At 42.6% G+C, this 19,699-nt stretch overlaps 1 protein-coding gene across 1 annotated transcript; it reads right to left on the bottom strand.

Annotated features, from left to right (window-relative positions):
* Positions 1-1,442: 1,442 nt before the first annotated feature.
* On the bottom strand, positions 1,443-19,577 carry UBR7 (ubiquitin protein ligase E3 component n-recognin 7). Its single transcript, XM_041759845.1, has 11 exons — positions 19,375-19,577; positions 17,422-17,555; positions 16,698-16,758; positions 15,549-15,644; positions 13,400-13,453; positions 13,077-13,182; positions 10,814-11,022; positions 10,485-10,634; positions 9,400-9,562; positions 8,241-8,302; positions 1,443-3,698 (listed from the first exon to the last, which is right to left on the bottom strand). Exons 1-11 carry the CDS (start codon positions 19,522-19,524, stop codon positions 3,606-3,608), a joined length of 1,278 nt encoding a protein of 425 aa, XP_041615779.1. The 5' UTR covers positions 19,525-19,577; the 3' UTR covers positions 1,443-3,605.
* Positions 19,578-19,699: the final 122 nt, after the last annotated feature.

Genomic DNA, 19,699 nt, shown 5'->3' on the forward strand with positions numbered 1-19,699 from the left:
ATGCAAGTGGGGGAGTAGTAGCACGAGCCACAGGAGCCCTTACAGGAGGAAAGATGGCTGAGGGGAAACCCAAGGGGGAGTCTCCAGCTGGGGGAATCAGGGCGGAGCCACCAGGGCAGGTGCCCGAGAGTGCCATGAACAGCTCTCCCAACTCCAGCCAGAGCAATCCCTGAAGGAAAACCAAAGATTTGGATGGGAGGCCAGTGGAAAAGTCCAGAAGCAGCAGCCAGCCTTTCTGTCCAGGAAGATACATCAAGGACTGGGAGAAAGAGGAGGAGTGCCATGTGAGGCAGTGAGCACTCTGACACTACAAGCGAACATAGAAAAGTCTGCTGGTTGCACAAGCCTTGGGAAAGGCTTAGCCCAGCGGCTCGATGTCTAAATCACTGAATCTTTCTCTTTGCCTTCCATGGTGTTGACCTCCTGCAGTGCCCACACAATAGATGCCAGCAGCTGAGAGTGCTGTGGTCAGTGCCCCTCAGATCATGTGGCAGGGGTGGCAGGCCAGAGACTAAACTGCAGGTTGGGCCACTGCCACCCAAAGCATGGGAGACCTTGGGACCCAGTGGCAACGAGCAGCACAGGTCGCCTATGAGGTACATCCGTGAATGAGGGCCTCCTGTCCTGACAGAAGGTGAGACTGGGGCACTTCTCAGGTCCCTTCCAACAGAGTGATCCTGGGATTGTAAGCGGAGGACACACATCTAACACCCAGTGGTTCGACAGGGGGCAAGTGAGGTCCATCTGGCTTTGGCCCAGTGCCAGATGCCAGATGCCTCCTCAGACCAAGGCTTGCATCCAGCAGCCACTTCAAGGTGACCTGACAGGGAGACAGTCTCGCCAGCCTCTGGGAACCAGGCTGGTTTGCTGTACTTCCCATGTTCCCCAGACCACACTCCTCTTCACTGGGGAGCTGACCAAGGTCACCACCAAGGTCCTGCGGTACTTGGATTGCTCTCAATTTCCTTCCGCCCCGCTAGGGTCCTTTGGTCCGGGAGCAGAACTGCAGCTTTGCTGGCATTGAGGATTATATAATCCTGCGTCTTCAGACATGTGGCAGCTTCAGGACTGAAGACAGCACTTTACCTGCGCTCGGCTCACCATGGTGATGACCACACCGGTCTGAAGAATTCCCATGGAAGCAAGAGCAGGGGAGAGGCCAAACATGGGCCTCTACATTGGTTTTTTGGCTTGTTTTCATGTTTGCTTTTGAAATAAGAAGGAGGAGGCTGTAAAGCCCGGGCAGTCCAGGAACCTGCCGGCGGACCTCAGATCGGGCCACGTCTCCTAGAACAGCAGGAGAGAAGTCCCTGCCTGAGCAGGCCCCCAGGGCAGGAACAGCTGCTATGACACTCACGTTACATTCATTTTTCTTATAACCTGCAGAGGGAGGCTGCGCACATTTAAAGAGGACTGAATACAAACAACCTGTAAGGCTGCTATTTTGTTGAACTGGCTTTATTTAAATTTTACAGAAACCTGATTAAAGTATGTAAGTCCAGTAACAATTCTACAAAAATGCACATACAATGCCAGAATTCCTTAAAAGCAACTATCGTATTCTTGTTTTGCATAAAACATGCATTTATCTCAACTGCCACATGTTGGCCAGAATCAGTCTCTACAAGAAGAGACCGTCCGTTACGATCAATAAGAAAACTAGTTGTGAACATAGATAAGAAAAAAAAAAAAAGAGGTTTTCTGGTTAATGTAAAAGAAGGATCAGTACCTTTCTAAAAGAGCCCTTCTGCACTGGGTGATGCGTACGTCGGGCTGTGCAGTAACGCGTGGCCTCTGAGACTTGGCCCCGACCTGTCACAGGTGCCAGGAACTTCGTGGCAGTTAGAGCAAATGTCTGTGAAGACGGTAAGTTGCAAGCCACGGCTGTATGCTGGCGCAACCCTGCAGAGGGCCTGCGGAATTGCTCAGGCTTGGAAAGGAGTTCCCAAGCTGGGGCTGACTGTTCATGATCTCCCAGATGCCCTGAGCTTGGCAACTTCGTGGGTCTACACGGCCAGCTCAGGGCACACCAGCATCTCCTGTGGCCACAAGACCTTCCAGCTTTACACATCACTCTTCAAGGGGATCTGGAATTAGGAGGCTTGATGCAGAAAACTGGGGGTTGGACCATTTTCTTTGAGGTTCTCTAGGCCAAATTCATCTCATCCAGGGATTGGTATTTGCAACTGGACACATGAAGGAAAATTAATGTACACTTTGTGGCCTCAAAGCCTCCAGTACTTAGGGCCACATACCTGAAGGCGTGTCATCTATTGTCACAAGAGACCGTGTTGCTCCACATGGAGGGCAACTGAGGGCTGTGTTTAGCAAAGCTGTTGTCCACATAGACTGAGGGCCATAGAGAGATTTCCTACCAACTGAAAGGAGACTTCCCCTCAAACATGGGGTTTTATAAAACATTCCACAAGTTTCTTCAAAAGCAGATTTCATGGTCATTAGAGAACCAGCTGTGGACACGAACATTTATTTACATAAAGCTCATCATTTGTGCAGCTGGGGCTTAGTTTGGAATCTCTTACACAGTCTGCCTCTTCCGGAACAGGGCACTCACCACCCTGCTCGCTACAAGTAAGCTAAACCAGGATCTTTTTTCTTCAACACAGATTTAAAGGGAAAAATAATAATTTACTGGGGTTCTAATAACATTTTCATAACAGAACAATATCAAAATAGGTCCGTTTTTACTATACGCTTATGAATATCCCTGATAATAGAAAGAAATCCAGAGGACTTCGTAAACCACCAAGATTTCACAGGGTAGTACCCGGTCTGTTTTCTAAGCAGCAGATGAGGGACTAGCACACGGGCGAATTTTCTCCAGGAAGCCCTGCGAGCACTACAGTACTGAAATCCTAATGTTCTAGTGCCAGGAGAACTGTGAAGGAAAATTTCACTTTGAATTTATTAGTAAAAATTGTAACAAAGGTTGGTTTCCTCGATCCTGCCATGGGCCAACCTCCCTGCCTGCGACAGGCAACCAGCCCAGAAAACCCTCAGCCTGGGCTCTCCTGGAGGCTGGGCCCAGGAGAAGCAAGTTTCAAGATGCCTCCCACTATGACCACACTTGAGAGAGCAGGGGTGTGGGAGGAGGCAGACCAGGCCCGAGGAGGCTCCAACCCAAGGCACCGCGATCAGAGGCTGAGGGACCGGGCAGGGTTCTGCGGACCGGAAGGGCGCCCAGCCTGCCCCGCACAGCAGGTCCCAGAGACAACAGCTCTGTGGCAGGGCGGACACGTCAGGAGTTAAAGAACCAGTCGTTAAAAAAGAAACTAGTTTACTTTCTCAAAACCCAATCAAACTTCTTCAAACTTCTAAGCAAATAACCTGGAGGTTATTTGGTAGTCGGGTGGCGGGCCTGCAGTCTGAGGAATGAGCCGCGTTTGGCGGAGTCAGGGTGCTGGTTGTCAGATCGGCATACACCGTGTGGCTAACTGGAACTGGGGATAAAAGGAAGCTCAAGGTCGGAGGGGAGACCTCTTTAGGGAGAGGCTGGAACAGGACCAGGTGTGAGATACGCCTCTTTTATTCCTGGCACAGTAAGTGGCCTTCGAGTTGGCCGCATTGAGAAGGCGCCGACCCCCACTCTAGCTACAATAGTATTGCATCCCATCCACTCTTCTTCTCTTTTTCGACTGAAATTCTTCAAAGAACTGCTGGATGTCCTCTCTCTTAACAACCTGTTGATGGGAAGCACAGATTAGGAAAGGGGCACGCATTACAGGTTGGCAATAACTGGTCATAATAGTCACAGACAAGGTGAACAATACTGCTGATATGAATTATTTTAATGTGATCTCTCCCTTGACCTTGGACACACCGGCCACCCTTGAGCTGGGGCCGTGGGGCCAGAAGGCTGGAGCCTGTGGCAGGAGTTTGCAGCCAGGATGGGCTTGACACCAATCTGTGGCTACCTCCAACCTGTCCAGCCTCAGCCTCCAGGAGGCCCAGCAGAGTCCCCATGTCTCCAAGCTGAGCCCCATGGAGATCCAGAAGAACTATGAACACCTATTCAAAGCGAATGATGTATCTGTGGGTGGCTCCTACCTGTGGTCCAAGGTGGCCTGAGCTGAGGAGCTCAGGATCCAGGCCCAGGAGGACAGAGAGAAGGAACAGATGCCTGACACGTGACCACTCAGCTCCTCCTATTATATACCCTGCCTACCCCTTCTGATTTACAGTTTGGTAAATAAATGTCCTTTCCACACATGAAAAATTATTTTAATCTGTGATTATACTGTCTCTGTCTTATAGAAAGCCTCTCCAGGTGCACAGATGCAGGCCTGGTCAGAGTCAGACAGTAAAGAGGAAGAGCAGAGCAGGGCTGAGCACGGGTGCCATCACCTACTCTGGCCCCCTCACATGAAATGAGGTAAAAGCAGCACCCATCTGACTAACAGGATTGTTGAGAGATCAGATCAGATTTAATGCCTGTAAAACATGGCCTGGCCCATAGTAAGTCCTTTGGCTGAAGAGAAAGTGGCAAAGTCAGCATATAACCGAGCACCCAGAAGGTCTCTCAAGACCAGCACCCTCTCTCGCGACCACAGCTGTCTCTTGGGAAGATCCTTCAGCTCCGTGTGAGTGCCCACAGAAAACAAAGTCTGTTTTGCTTTGAGATTTGTGTTTTCTCCTTTACTGGAAAAAAGGAACCAAAAATGTCGCCCTCTTAGTGAGTCCAAAATTAGAAATGTTTGCTACATAAAAAGAGTAACTGGCCAAAAATAAAGAAGTGTTACTCTTAGGAAATGGAATATCCATTTTATGCAAAGAGAAATTTATCTTCCACTTCCTTGGAAAAAGAATTATTAGGACATCATACAAAGGTGTTTATGATATTAGCAAAATAAGATACTAGAAATGAGAAAATAAAGTAAGTGAGGTAATATGGATGAAGAAGTGGGACACCCTGGAAGGAGTCTCTGCTCACAAGAGTGTCTAGCCAGCTGATGGGACCTACCTGTTGCCTGAAGTCCATCAAAAGAGACAGGTTGTTCATTTACTTTTTAAGTACAAAGGTAACACATTCTTACTGTTATGAAGGAATGAAGGTGGGGCAGGTAGAGGGAGGGAAAGAAAAGGAGGAAAAGAAAGCCCAGGGAATACAGGTGAGCAAGAGGGAGAGAGGAGGAAAAGGTAAGAAAGTAGATAAATACTTGTGTATTAACTGAAACTCTCCTTCTCACTCCCCAAAGGTAAGTGTGGCTAAAGTACACAAACAGCCATGCCTACTTGGATAACTTCCTTGGGATGACAGGATACTTATTAATCCTCTAAATGGAAGAACGACACAGACTAGTAACTGATACACCAGTTTTGCAAGCACCAAGAGTGAGACAGCTGGTCAACTAGTGAGGAATCAGAACCCCTGATTCAAGATCTAGGTGGCTAATCCACTCGAGACACGGAAGCTCAAAGCTCTAATACATTTGCTAAATGGCTTGGGAATTCACTTACAAAAATGCTAATATACAGTATATGTGGAAATTTCAACTCAAAGGATCTATCCCTATGCTGCATCACCAACAAAACACTGAAAGGCATTAAAAAAAAAACAAAAAACAATTTTACCTACAAGGATATTGGGAGAGGGGAGCATGCAAATTAGAGGGTGCAATTTTTAGCTTCTAGACTCTCAAATGGTCATAGCCAACATGCACAGTAGAAATGTTAAAGAATAAATACTGGGGTTCGATGATAAATCATTTTCTTGGTTTGTCTCAGAAATTGTGTAGTTTTTGGGATGCCTAGGTGGCTCAGCGGTTGAATGCCTGCCTTTGGCCCAGGGCGTGATCCTGGAGTCCTGGGATCGAGTCCCACATCGGGCTCCCTGCATGGAGCCTGCTTCTCTCTCTATGTCTCTGTCTCTCCCTCTCTCTGTGTCTTTCATGAATAATTAAAAAAAAAAAAAAAAAAAAGAAATTGTGTAGTTTCTAAGTGTTCTTTTATAGTCAAACACAAACATAAAAGGGAGTCCATCATCTGAGAACATCCAGAACTTTTTATCTTATGTGGACAAATACAACCAAAGCAGATTAACTTGATTGTATTTGAAAGCTCTTATTTGTTTTTGTAAAGATCTAGTTAGTAATGTCATGGAACAAACAATAAAAAAAAATATTTTGCCACATGTGAAAGACCTCAAATTTCTATTAATAGTGCAGAGGTTAATAAACATCTGAAACAAATGTAACATTGTATGTCAACTACAATATAAAAAAATAGTGCCAAGGTTAAAATAGTTACACCTATGAACATTCTTAGTTCTTTTTTTTTTTTTTTAAAGGATCCCCCCCCGCCCCCAACACTGACTTCCACCTGTCTAAGTCTCAAGGGTGGACTGTGTCCAGTATTCACTGAATGGCATCCTGTTGCCAGCACAGCTCAGTGCGGCCCGTGGTGTTCATGCACTTTGCTCCAGCACATCGAAGTGTGGACCTTCCACGGCGGGATAGACTTTCCCCCTTTCTGTTGTTTGCACATGCCCCTCTTACTGTACTGTAAATAGATATTTTTGAGATTTATTTTTAAGTAAATATTCAACTTGCAAAAAAAAAAAAAATATGGGGCCTGAACTCACAACCCAGATATTAGGACCTGATCTGAGATCAAGAGTCAAATGTTTAACTGACTAGGCCATCCAGGAGCCCCATGAATGTTCTCAGTTCTAGCAAAAGAGAAACATGAGTCTACATTAACCAGAGGAACAGCAATAACTGTAGTTTAAGAACTGCTGAGAGGCAGGAGGATGTTCATAGGGACCGTGAAGAGCATTCCCTAAAACATGAGAACACCAACTAGGAAACTTCTGACTTTACAACTCATTTTGCAGAAAGGCAGGGCTGTGACATCCAGGCAGCTCCAAGTTCTTGCCACATTTATGAGCAAGGAGAAAGTGGCCTCAAGCGAGCTGGCCAAGTCTCCTTCCAAGACAGCAAGTGTCAGCACACTTCCTCAGCAGCTGTTAGGCCCATGCCTGACTTAAGTTGTGTCTAAACACAGAGAACAAACCAACTATGAAGATACTTTTAGGCCAAGAAAAGTAAAGTTAAATTTTGTTTAATATCTGCCTTTGGAAGATAGAAAAGTATTTCAGAAAAACTTTTTGTTGGGATGCCTGGGTGGCTAAGTGGTTGAGCATCTGCCTTTGGCCCAGGTTGTGATCCTGGGGTGCTTGGATCAAATCCCACTTCGGGTCCCCCCGCCTCCTCAGGTAGCCTGTTTCTTCCTCTGCCTATGTATCTGTGTCTCTCATGAATAAATAAATAAAATCTAAAAAAAAAACAAAAGAGCAAGAAAATTTTTTGTCACCAGTGTATGAATAGTAAAGAGCCAGGAGGTATCTGTAACTCATCAGGGAGACTATTTAATTTAATTTTTAAAGATTTTGTTTATTTGAGCAAGACAGTGCATGAGCAGGGAGAGGGAGGAGACTCCTCACTGAGTAGGGAGCTGGATGCAGGGCTTGATCCAGGACCCTGGGGGATCATGACCTGAGCTGAAAGCAGACACCCAACCGAGTCACCAAGGCACCTCTGAAACACTATTTTAAATATACACATTTTAGGGATCCCTGGGTGGCGCAGCGGTTTGGCGCCTGCCTTTGGCCCAGGGCGTGATCCTGGAGACCCGGGATCGAATCCCATATCAGGCTCCCGGTGCATGGAGCCTGCTTCTCCCTCCGCCTGTGTCTCTGCCTCTCTCTCTCTCTCTCTGTGACTATCATAAATAAAAAATAAAAAAAATTAAAAAAATATATATACACATTTTAGAATCAGTGTCACCCTTAAAAGTGTATAGATCCTCTTACTAGCAAGAAAAATGTTTTAGTCCCAGTTTTGAAATTCTTTTATTCTCAACTATAGACTCTATAATCCAAAAAAGGGGTCTGTCATTAATTTTTCCCTGCCTGGTCATTTTTCCTTCTTCATCCAAGGATCCCTGCCTGAAGGTTAGGATAGGCCGAGTCAGGATGGCTGATGGCCTTCTCTTCAGCTACATGTACTCTCTCCAGACCCGTGTGGCCCCTTCACCCCTCTTTCCCTCTGGTCTTTCAGCGTGGCCAGGCCATTCCTTCACCACCTCTCACTGATTTCTTTAGCTCTGCCTGCATTCACCTCCCGAGCATCCAGTTTAAGATGCACCGTCATTTCTTCATCCAAGAAAATAAAGTTTATTTAAAACATATAGGGATATGATTAAAGTCCTTTAACTTAACATACCGTGCCTTCATCAGCAAATCTCTTGAGATAGTCTTTGAGTTCAGTCTTCAAGTCATTGTATTCTAAATCAAAACAACAAAAAAGGGAGTAGACTTTAGGCAAGTCATTTGCTTTTAGAAACAAAGTACTAAAAAACAAAACAAACAAACAAAAAAAAGTACTTTCCCACTAACATTTGAGTATTGTTAATACCTTGAATTTTTTTCTAAGTGAAACATGCACAGAAACTTGCTCCTAATTTCTCCCAAGTTCTTTCACTTTGATATCTAGAACTCTACTTCTTAGGGAAAAAAAAAATCCTCAGGTCCAAAAAGATTAGCTAAGAAAATTTTTTTTTTTTAAAGATTGTATTTATTTGACACACAGCACAAGCAGGGGGAGCGGCAGGCAGAGGGAGAGGGAGAAGCAGGCTCCCCTATCTCTCTGGAATTCTAATAGTTGAAAGAATCCTGAACTTGTCAAATACTAAGTTTAAAACTCATTCACTCACTTAATAGTTTCTATTATGTATGAGGCACCCTGAGGGCTACAAAATCTTTCAGATGCAGCCTCTATCCTTGAAAAGCTTTTAGTCTAATATAGGCAAAGGAAATTAAATTGTTAAAAATAAAAGACAGAAATGATCAATGCCACAGAGGTGTTGGCATCCAAGGAGAGACCGGCTGGGGTGGAAATTACTAAAATCTGTCTGGGATGGAAATTACTAAAATCTGTCGGGTATGCTGGGGGAAATATGTAAACGCCTGCAATGAAGGGTTTAGGGATGCTTTCCCCTCTGGCGGTTCCCTGGAGCAGCCTGAGGGACTGTCAGAAAAGAGGACCTGTAATGTTCAGTGAAAACTATTTCAATGGATGGAAAAGACACTGATTTTCTTATTATTCTTTACTCGTACATCTACTATGAATCAAAACAGCATATGTTAAGGTCTCTCAAGCATGTAATAATGATCCTAGTACAGAACTCAGACTCAGTGCTGACAACAGCTAAATACCCAGCAACACTACAATTAGGCAAGTGTAATTGAGGCCTACTCTGCATTTCCGATTTTAAATTTTGTATTAAACAAAAATGACAGGTATTAGTGGTCCTCCTTATACATATTTTAAGAGTGAAGGAAACTTTATGTACTTCATGAATTTTGGTTCAAACAGCATTTACCACAAATAAGTTCCACTTGCTGGACTCTGTCCATGCTGTTAAGGGTGTCCATTAAAGGGTCTCTCCTGTCAGCTGCTTGGTCGACCTTGCCCTTGTTTTCATAAGCCAGAACTGTGTCATGTTCATCTGTCAGGAACAGGACATCTAGCTCGCCATACATTTTCTTCAAAAAATAAAACCAGTTTCCCATTAGAACTGTATGTCATTCTTGGGAGGTCAACTTCATGAGAATCACTAAAAAGTCATTTAATGTTTTTAGATTAACTTCCAGAAAACCTGAACCTTAGTACAGAATTGGAGTGATTTCTTTTTGCCCAAATCTCTTCTAGAAATCTCCTCAACTTCCCAGTAGGTGTTGTATAGTCTAAGAGATCTTTACTTAAAAACCACTGACTTACTGTAACTTTCAGCCAATTTTTATTTCTTTTTTAAATTTTATTTTATTTATCTATTCATGAGGGACACAGAGAGAGAGAGAGAGTCAGAGACACAGGCAGAGGGAGAAGCAGGCTCCCTACAAGAAGCCTGGTGTAGGACTCGATCCCGGGATCACGTCCTGGGCCAAAGGCAGATGCTCAACCACTGAGCCACCCAGGTTTCCCCCAATTTTTATTTCCAAGTAAATTCTATGATATAAAAATGATAATTTCTATTTTCCACTAAAATGAAGATAAGTAAATAAAAAGCAGTACTGTATGAATTTTAATTACTTCCACAAGCGACTGCCAGTAGCATTCCATAAATTTGCTTAATATAAAATATCTCAGGATCCCTGGATGGCTCAGCAGTTTAGTGCCTGCCTTTGGCCCAGGGCGCGATCCTGGAGTCCTGGGATCAAGTCCCACGTCAGGCTCCCGGCATGGAGCCTGCTTCTCCCTCCTCCTGTGTCTCTGCCTCTCTCTCTCTAGATCTAACATAAATAAATAAATCTTTAAAAATAAATAAATAAATAAACAAAATAATAAAATATCTCATTGTTCTCAATAGTCCTAGCATCACTTTCATAAATATATTTTTCAGATGGCCTTATTTGAGGCATCGGTCCATAATAAACACAGTGACATTGACCCTGATGAGGTACTCACCATGCAGTCTTTGCAGGTACATAACTTGCTACGCCAGTTCACGGGCCAATAGGTGGCAGTGTCTTTCTTTATAAACTGCTTAGCATTAAGCTCCTGAAGTTTGCAGCTAGACTGTGATTCCATGTTGAGATGCTGATTCTTAAATGCTGTCTGAAATAAAATTAAGTTTTGAAGTATGTTTTTTTACAGTTTAACAGTTTTCATAGCTTAGGTTGTAGAGAGGAATTTCTTGAGACAAAGGGTACAGTTGAAATCCAAAGCTACAGAGCTTACAGAATTAATTTTGCTTAAAGCTTTATTTCTTTTGTGGCTCTTATTTCATTGGTTACCTGGAGATCAGATTCAGAACTAGAGCTGGTACAGGGTTCACTAGTCTGTTCTGCTTTAACTTCCTTGACAGCATCCTTTCCATGTTCTGGAACATCCTCTTTGAGGGTACTATCTTGATGATCTCCATTTTCAGGTTTGAGGACTTCCTGATCACCTATTCCATCAACATTCAGCACCAACCCATCATCCTCTGCAGATACTTTGGTTACTGTGGGTTCAATGAAAAGAAACATACATATCCACAGACCTATTTATTAAACAGTGAAATCACTTAGTCTGATTAAAAAATATTTCAGAATATGGGGCGCCTGGGTGGCTCAGTAGTTGAGCGTCTTTCTTTGGCTCAGGTGTTGTGATCCCGGGGTCCCAGGATGGAGTCCCATATTGGGCTTCCTCTGAGGAGCCTGCTTCTCCCTCTGCCTATGTCTCTGCCTCTCTCCCTGTCTTTCATGAATAAATAAATCTTAAAAAAAAAAATCAAAATGCCAATTAATACTTAAGCAGTTTATATGTAAAGGAAAGAAAAAAAAAACCACTGCAGATGGTAAAAGGAGGTGGGGTATCTCAAGAAGCAAGAAGCAGGGAGAAGTTTAACTGCAAACACAGGTGGTAGGGTAGCTTTGAAAAACAACCAGCTTTTCTCTATGAGAGCAAGAAATAAAAATGGATGGATTTTGAGGCAGAAATACTGTCAAAAAGACAAGAGAGGCACCTGGGTGGCTCAGTCGGTTAAGCTTCTGACTCTTGGTTTCGGTTTAGGTCATGATCTCAGGGTCCTGAGGTACCCTAGTCAGGCTCTGTGCACAGCAGGGGAGTCTGCTTAAGATTCTCTCCCTCTGTCCCTCCCCACACTGGCACATTCTGTCTCTCTCTTCCTCCTTCCCTCTCTCTCTAATAAACAAATAAATAAATCTTTAAAAAAGAGAAGAAGAATGATAAGGGAGCTCATTCCAATTGGCATTTCAATTCAACAGAACACTAGGTCATCTGTTGATAGGGAAGTAAACGAAGAAATGGGAGATGGGGAGGATCCATCAAAAAAAAAAAAACCCAATGAGTAAGAAATAGATACAGGTCTAGTGGAAAGTGAGAGATGTAATGGAAAAGAGTATGAACAGAAAGAAGGTGCAATGAATTTAAGACTTTTGAGACCCAACCAAAGAGTAGGGTGAGATTTTAGGCATGGCTATGCTGTTTGTAGTTCATATGGTAAATGTTCCCTTAAAGGTGAGAAGGGCAAGACATGAGGGCAGAGAGGCAGACACTATGAGTAACTGCCACTCTAAAAATAAATTAAGTAACGCATTTGAATTAAATTATTTACTGCCTCAAGATCATTCATTGCTGATTAGTTAGTTGTTTGGGGCCAATTCCTTAGTGTATAATAAAACACTACATAACAAACTTTACTCCACCCTTCCCAACCAATAACATGTCTTACATTTAAGAACCATTTCTTTTGGTTCTATTTATCTTTCAAAGTCCCATTCAAAAACTGCCTCCTCCCTTTTTCCCTAATTCTGGTCTCCTCCAGCCTCTGTTATCACGCTACTTAAGTACAAATTTGTTCTTGGTAGTTTCCCAAGCAATCTAGAAGCATTTTGTGGAGAAGGCACGCATCTTACACTTTTTCTATACCTCAGAGTCCTATTAAAAACAGTTGCTAAGGGGCGCCTGGGAATCTGCTTTAGGCTCACATTGTGATCTCAGTGTCCTGGGACAAAGCCCTGTGTCGGAGTCTGCTTCTCTCTCTGCCCTCCCACTGCTCGTGCTCTCTCAAATCAATCAATCAATCTTAAAAAAAAAAAAAAAAGTTGCTAAAAGACTTTTTTTTTTTAAATTTTATTTATTTGAGAACCAGAGCACAGAAGGAGTGGGAGAAGCAGACTTCCTGCTGAGTGGAGAGCCTGACATGGGGCTCGATCCCAGGACTCTGATATCATAACTTGAGCCAAAGGAAGTTGCTTAACCAACTGAGCCACTTAGGCCCCATAAAAGACTCTCAATCATAGGAAACAAACCGAGGGTTGTTGGAGGGGAGGATGGGGTAACTGGGTGATGGGCATTAAGGAGGGCACATGATGTGATGAGCACTGGGTGTTATATAAGACTGATGAATCACTACCCTCTGACATGAATAAGACACTATATGTAAATTAACTGAATTTAAATTAAAAAAAACAGTGGCTAAAAATTCTGGACTGAATGTAGAAATTTCGCAAGCACAAGTCTGTGGCACACCAATGCCATAGAGACACCTACCTGCCAATTGTGCAGCATAAGCCCACAAAAAGGAGCAGCGCTTCATACAAGCCTGGCACACCATCTCCTGGAAATCCCCACTCTCGGGAGGAGTGGCACCAAGATGCTGTGAATACAAAAAACTGAGTATTTTTCTTGTGGTCTCCAAGTGTCTAAAATGCTCATTAATTAATAAACAAATATTGCAATAGAACACTGATCATATCTTCATAGTTTATTTTTAGAAGAGTAATTATAATGTAAAATATAGCACAATTCATAAAGAAAAGAACTTTTCTCTTTCTATGAAGACAATAGCCTTAAAAAGTAAAAGCTTTCCTTACCCTTCCATGAAACCAGTCTTCACAGACTACACACTGGATCATCTCATCCGGAATCTACCACGGAAAAGCAGTTTGTATGTTAATGAGTACATACAATGAACTCTGGGATGCAAGTAAATCTGCCCAAAAGTACAACTAGATATTAAATAATTGTCTACTGATTCTGTGAAACTGCTATCCACATGCCAACAGTCAAGAAGACAGGGAGAAAGAGCGGGTCACAAGGCCAAAAAAGCTCACTTTACAGGAACTGGTGTCGCAGAAGGGTTACATTGGGATGAGCACTTTGGAAGCAACCGTCATGGGACACCTGGGTGGCTCAGTGGTTGAGTGTCTGCCTTTGGCTCAGGTCGTGATCCTGGGGTCCTGGGATTGAGTCCCACCTTGGGCTCCCTGCAGGGAGCCTGCTTCTCCCTCTGTCTTTCTCTGCCTCTCTCTTTGTATCTCTCACGAATAAATAAATAAAATCTTTAAAAAAATCATGGAAACAACCATCAAAGCTCATTCACTTCGGTTACTTGGCGTCTAACTCTTACAAAACTGTTTAAGTAATGTCTTCTTATTTTATATGTAAACCAAGACCCAGAAAGGTAAGGTGAACTGACCAATGTAGAATGTGGCAACCCTATATTCTTCAACTCCTTCATTTCACTGAAACCGAAAAGTGAATATTATTAACAGTCTTTTGATAACATGGACAGCAATTTCCCTCACTTGAATTAGTTAAATCATTAAGTAATTAAATTCTGCTAGGAATATGATATTCCAAAGGGCATAGACTGTTTTTGGGTTGGTTTTCCTTTCATTCCCAGGCTTTCGCATCTACTGATTAATATCCCAATATTGTTCTGTCTTGTCCCTATTATAACTCCTCAAATGCGTATCTTCAACTTGTTCCTCTATATAATTTGGTTCAATAATTACAGTTCCAAGACAACTAGAAAGCAAGAAGAAGGCAGAAGGTTAATTTCTCTAAGCATAAAAACACTCCTTCAAAACTGTAAATACACAAACAAAATCCAAGCCAGTCAGAATATGGGCCAAGCATGTGAAAGGACATTTCAGATAGGTAATTACAAATGTTCAATAAGCTCATGAAAGATCCATAACCTCACTTATGATCAGGGAGAGAAAAATTTTAAAAGATAACTGCTCTTCACCTATCAAGATGGCAAAATTTTAAAAGATTGCGATATGTAGGGCTGACGAAGAATGTGGGGAAAGATACACTATTACCTACTGTTGGTGACTGAACTCTTCTGACAGACATGACTGCAATTTGAAATATAAATATCCTATGTTTTACCAGTTTTACGTCTAGGTATCCATAAATACCGGCAGAAATATACTCAGTCATATTACTGTATAAGGAGGTTCACTACAGCTTTCTTTACAATACAGAAATGAGACACCACCAGTCTGATACAGGACATTTAGGTAACTAACTTACAGCGTGTCGCATTAAGAATACTGGTTGCAATCAGAATAAGGTGGATTTGTGCTGTTTTGCATGGACAGATGTCTATGATATACATAAGTGAGAAAAGCAAGTTGTAGAACTGAATATACCGAATTTTCGCTTTTGTTAAAATTACAAATTGAAACACACATCCACTTATGTGTGCACAGAAATAGGGTAAAAACATATACCCCAAAAAAGTGTTAACAGTGGTTATACCGGGGAAATAAGAAGGTGGAGTGAGGAAGAAGAAAAACTTTTTATAAAATTCTGTGTATATTTTCTTTTTAACTTAAAAAATTTTTTAATTTTGTATATATTGAAATTTTTAAGAGGATCCAGTCTGTACACCACATTTCTATTCTTTCAGGGAAGCAAGAAGTTGAAGGTCATTTCTTGGACAGTGTTTGGGGGAGTGGAGCAGGCAGGCGACAAGAAAGAAGAAGGAAGAAAGTGCTGGCCTTGAAAAAGTCCTGTCTAGTATTTCATTCTCATGCTGTAGAGTGAGAAGAATAGTTGAGATCTGTACCAGTTACAGCTCCAGCCCAGACTCCCAAGAAAGGATAAACCTAGAATCCTTTCACAATCCCCCAAATCCCCTCTGAACAGCTACAGAGATCCAGACTGGACAACAGGCCGAGGAGTGCAAACTGAAGGTATTAACCTCCAATTAACCTCCCAGTCTCTTACCTCATCATCAGGATCAGGATAAGGTCTCTTACAAATGCAATATAATCCAAAAAAATTGTCATTGTACTTATTGCCAGAATTTATCTTTGCTTTGTCCTGAAAGAAATTAATTTCAATATATAATGTGGTCTAATTTTAACTATAATTTCAAGTATCATGAAAGTATAAATTATCATATCATATAAATATTGTATATATGACATATTACTTATATTATCAGTATAATACAGTAAGATATAAGTAATATGAATATAATATCATAAATGTTGTAAATGTCATGTTGCATGAAGTTAATGCATTCAATAAATTTCTGCACTAAATATCTTCCTCCCCAAAAGTTGGTCTTTAACTTTCAAAGTTAAAGAACTTTCAAAGAAAAAGAATTCACTCCTATTAAAAGGATACTTTTTCCAGGATACGGAGAATAAATACAATTAATTTTTTGTACCTTCTTTGTAGTAATTGAGGGAAACCAAATATATCAATAATGAAATGCTCCTAAAAATTAATTATAAAAAATTAATTATAATTATTAATGATCGGCCTATATATACTAACATTGACCTAGAATTTTTAAATACTTCTTAATGCCCAGCTTTGATAGCCAAAGCTCCCACATTACTAGAAAGTAAAAAGCAGGCAAGGAAATTGTCCAAAAATAACTTTCAAAGGAGGGAAATAGCAATTATGACCAAACAATATAAAATCCCTTACTTTCTACTTAATTTCTATTACTTCTGTAAATGTCACTATAAGTATAGTTTTTATTATCCAAAAAGCAGTGAAAAAATCCTGTGCCCATCTAGCTCACATTCATTATTTTCAAGTTTTTTTTTTATTAATTGTATTTAAGGTCATACCCTTTGTTTTAAAAGCCTTAAACCATGAGGACAACATAATCAAGCCTGAGTTACTTTAAAGAACATTCCTACCAAAATCTTTCATATTAATTGCAATCTGTAATGTAGGCTCTGAATAGGTTAGTTTTCCAACAAAATCAAAAATGGAATACAGTCTAATACTGACTTGCCTATTTGCAAAGAATAAGCATGAGAACTTCTTTTTTCGGAAATGTATGGTTTTTATCCACTCTGGCAAATATCAATCTGAGCTATTCTCAATGCATTTTAAGTTACGGTGCTTACTTACAGGAAATAATTTGCATTCCAAATTTTTAAACTTGCTGTTTCCACAATCACAACGAAAGTTTCTGGAAAAAAAATGAGGAAGAGCCAGTTTTAACTTTTCTTTTAAATCTAATGAGTTACTCTTTAAATCATTATCATAGCCCCTTCCCTTTCAATGCGTTTCTAGGATCTAAAAAGTGACCTTGGTTGCTGTTCATGTATCCACTTTGAAACTTCTCCAAGCACATAACAATAAAAGATTTAATAATTCTGGAAATTAACATGCAGAGACAAATATTTATTATCACACACATACACACAAGTAAAATAATGGCAGAGGATGACTACTTTGAGTTTGTACAATAATTATATTTTAAAAGGCCCTTTGGAGGAGGAATGCCTGGGTGGGCTCAGCAGTTAAGTGTCTGCCTTTGGCTCAGGGTGTGATCCTGGGGTCCTGGGATGGACTCCTACATCGGGGTCCCCATGGGGAGCCTGCTTCTCCCTCTGCCTATGTCTCTGCCTCTCTCTGTGTCTCTCATAAATAAATGAATAAAATCTTAAGTAAATAAATAAATTTTAAAAAGGCCCTCTGGAAAAACTGTTCTCTCCAGTTATAGAAAATGATTATATTAAATTTTACCAGTGCACAACTACTTTAAATGGAAAAACAAGAAAAAAAGTGCAGGTGGGAAAGAATCAAAACATTTAAAAGACATTCAGTACCAATCTCTGACTGTCTTTACCTTTTTGTGTATAGCTCAAATAGTTTGTGACTTCCATGACATTCATAACTGCAAGCTAGGCAAATCCCTGCTGGTTCTTCTCCCTCTGGGGTGCAGGTACTACAGGCATATAGTGCTTGTCTCTTTACTGAGCCCTAAAAGACAGCCCCAAAATGGAAAGAGAGAATAATTACACAAGAATGCCAAAACACTGTCACATGTTTCACATCATTACGTATGTCCTATATTAGTGCTTATTTTCATACAATTTTTTCTTAAAATTGATAGTTTAAAATTCCCAGCCAGTTGAAAATAAGAATAAGCTGGCCTGCATCAACATTTTAAGACATGAAAATATAGGAGAATGTGTATAGGTTTATGTTAGCAATATCATACTTGTGACTCCACCAAAGAGGAAATCAATGCATTAAAAGAATCCTTTTGATTTTAGGAGAAGCATGCTGAAATATTTAGCGTGTCACGATGTCTGCAATGTATTTTCAAATGATTCAGGGGGAATCATTTTCAAATGATTCAGGGGGAAATACATGTATTATATAGAGAAGAGCGATAAAACAAGTGTGGCAAAAAGTGAATACATGTGAGAGGTACAAAACTGTTCGTAATATTCTTTCAACTTATCTGTAGATTTAAAATTTTTCAAAATCAAAATTTGGAGGAAAAACAGGCAAAACTTTTAGAAGTCTTGACAATGGTTACCCTCCTCTAGAGAGGAGGGAGACAGAGAAGCTTCTGGGATGCCCATCATGTTCTTAATCTAGAGGGGGTAGGTACATGCATGTGTTCACTTTTTTCCCCAAGCCAGAGACCGGATTTGTGCAATTTTCCACGTATTTTCCTACAATAAAAGGAGAATTTTTAGGAAGTCCGTTTCATAAAGCTAACTACATTTCAAGAAGGGCTTATACACACTTTTCCCCCACCAGAGGAAAGCAGGAAAAGAAGTTGTTGTAGTGGTGACCAAAGGTTTTTAAAATACCCACCAACATCTGGGACTATCTGTAGATACCAGGCTAATTCAACCACCTAACCCCTGTGCAGGGTAAGCTCCACGGGCCAACAATGACAACTAGTATTATGAACTCAGGCCGCACCACATAATGGCCCCAGGTCTCTCACCTCATCCCCCAATGTTCCACGCCGCACCCCCTCCTCCCATAACCTTATTCTTCCTACCAATTCTCATCCTGTGTAGTTTCCTTCTACCCACCTTGCTCCATCTTTGTACCTAGAAATACAACGTGAGTCACCCAACACTACAACGCACCCCCTCAACTCCTGATTCATAACGTCTTCCAAATGTCAAATTTGCCCTTCAAGCGGGTCCCCCTCCCCTTCCCCTCCCCTCTTTTGCCAGTGCCACCTGCTGTCGTGGTTCCGGTCTATTCCCATGGCGGGAGCCGGGAGGCTGCAGAGACTCTGTACTTGCTTCGTCTCACCTAAAAAAGCCACGAGCCAGCACTTGTCCAACTAAATTGTAGGGGATTAGGCGTCAAGGAGCCCAGCCCAGGGAGGGGGGCGGATTTTCAAATCCAGAGCTCTCTCCTTTAACTCTGGATCGGCTCTCCCACTAGGTTCCTAAATAAACACTCTCGGGATGGGAAAAGTAAGAACAAAGATGTCGGGATCTGAGAGGTCACGGGGACAGGTCCTGAAAAGCAGCCGAGGCACCAAGGAGACACGGGAGAGGAAGGAAAGAGTAGGCGCCCCAGGGCCAAAGCCCGGAGAATCCTAAGGGGCCGGCGGGGGGAGACCGAGGGAGGAGGGGGGCCCTGCGGGTCACAGGCTGAGAAAGAGGGCCCGGGAGGCGGAGGTTTCAGGGCAGCTGGGCCTGGGAAGGGAGCGCCTCCGACCATCGGCGGCCCCGTACCTCCACCGGGAAGAGGGAGAGTCGGGTCGGCCAACCGGGGTTCGGCGGGAGCCCGGGGAGCCAGGCCCGGGCCGCGCGCCCACCTGAGAGTAGGAGCACTTCTCGGAGTCGCTGCCGCCCAGTACGGCGCACGCCTCGTTCTCCAGCTCCTCGTCCTCCTCTAGAACGTCGACCAACGACACCACGGGCTCCAGTTCCGACTGTCGCCCCGCGGGCCCCTCCGCCCCAGCCATCCTCAACTGTCAGAGGGACCGCCGCTCGGCCCGGCGGAGGCGGGAAAAGCGGCTGCGAGAGGCGGGGCCGGAGGAGGCGGGGCCCAGTCCCAAGAGCCAATCCCGAAGGAGGGAAGCGAAGGAAGGAGGAGGAGCGACCCCCGGCAAACGGAAGTCACTCCTCTCCCTCCTCCGG

This window comes from Vulpes lagopus, chromosome 6 (genome assembly GCF_018345385.1).
Source record: "Vulpes lagopus strain Blue_001 chromosome 6, ASM1834538v1, whole genome shotgun sequence".
NCBI lineage: Eukaryota > Metazoa > Chordata > Mammalia > Carnivora > Canidae > Vulpes > Vulpes lagopus.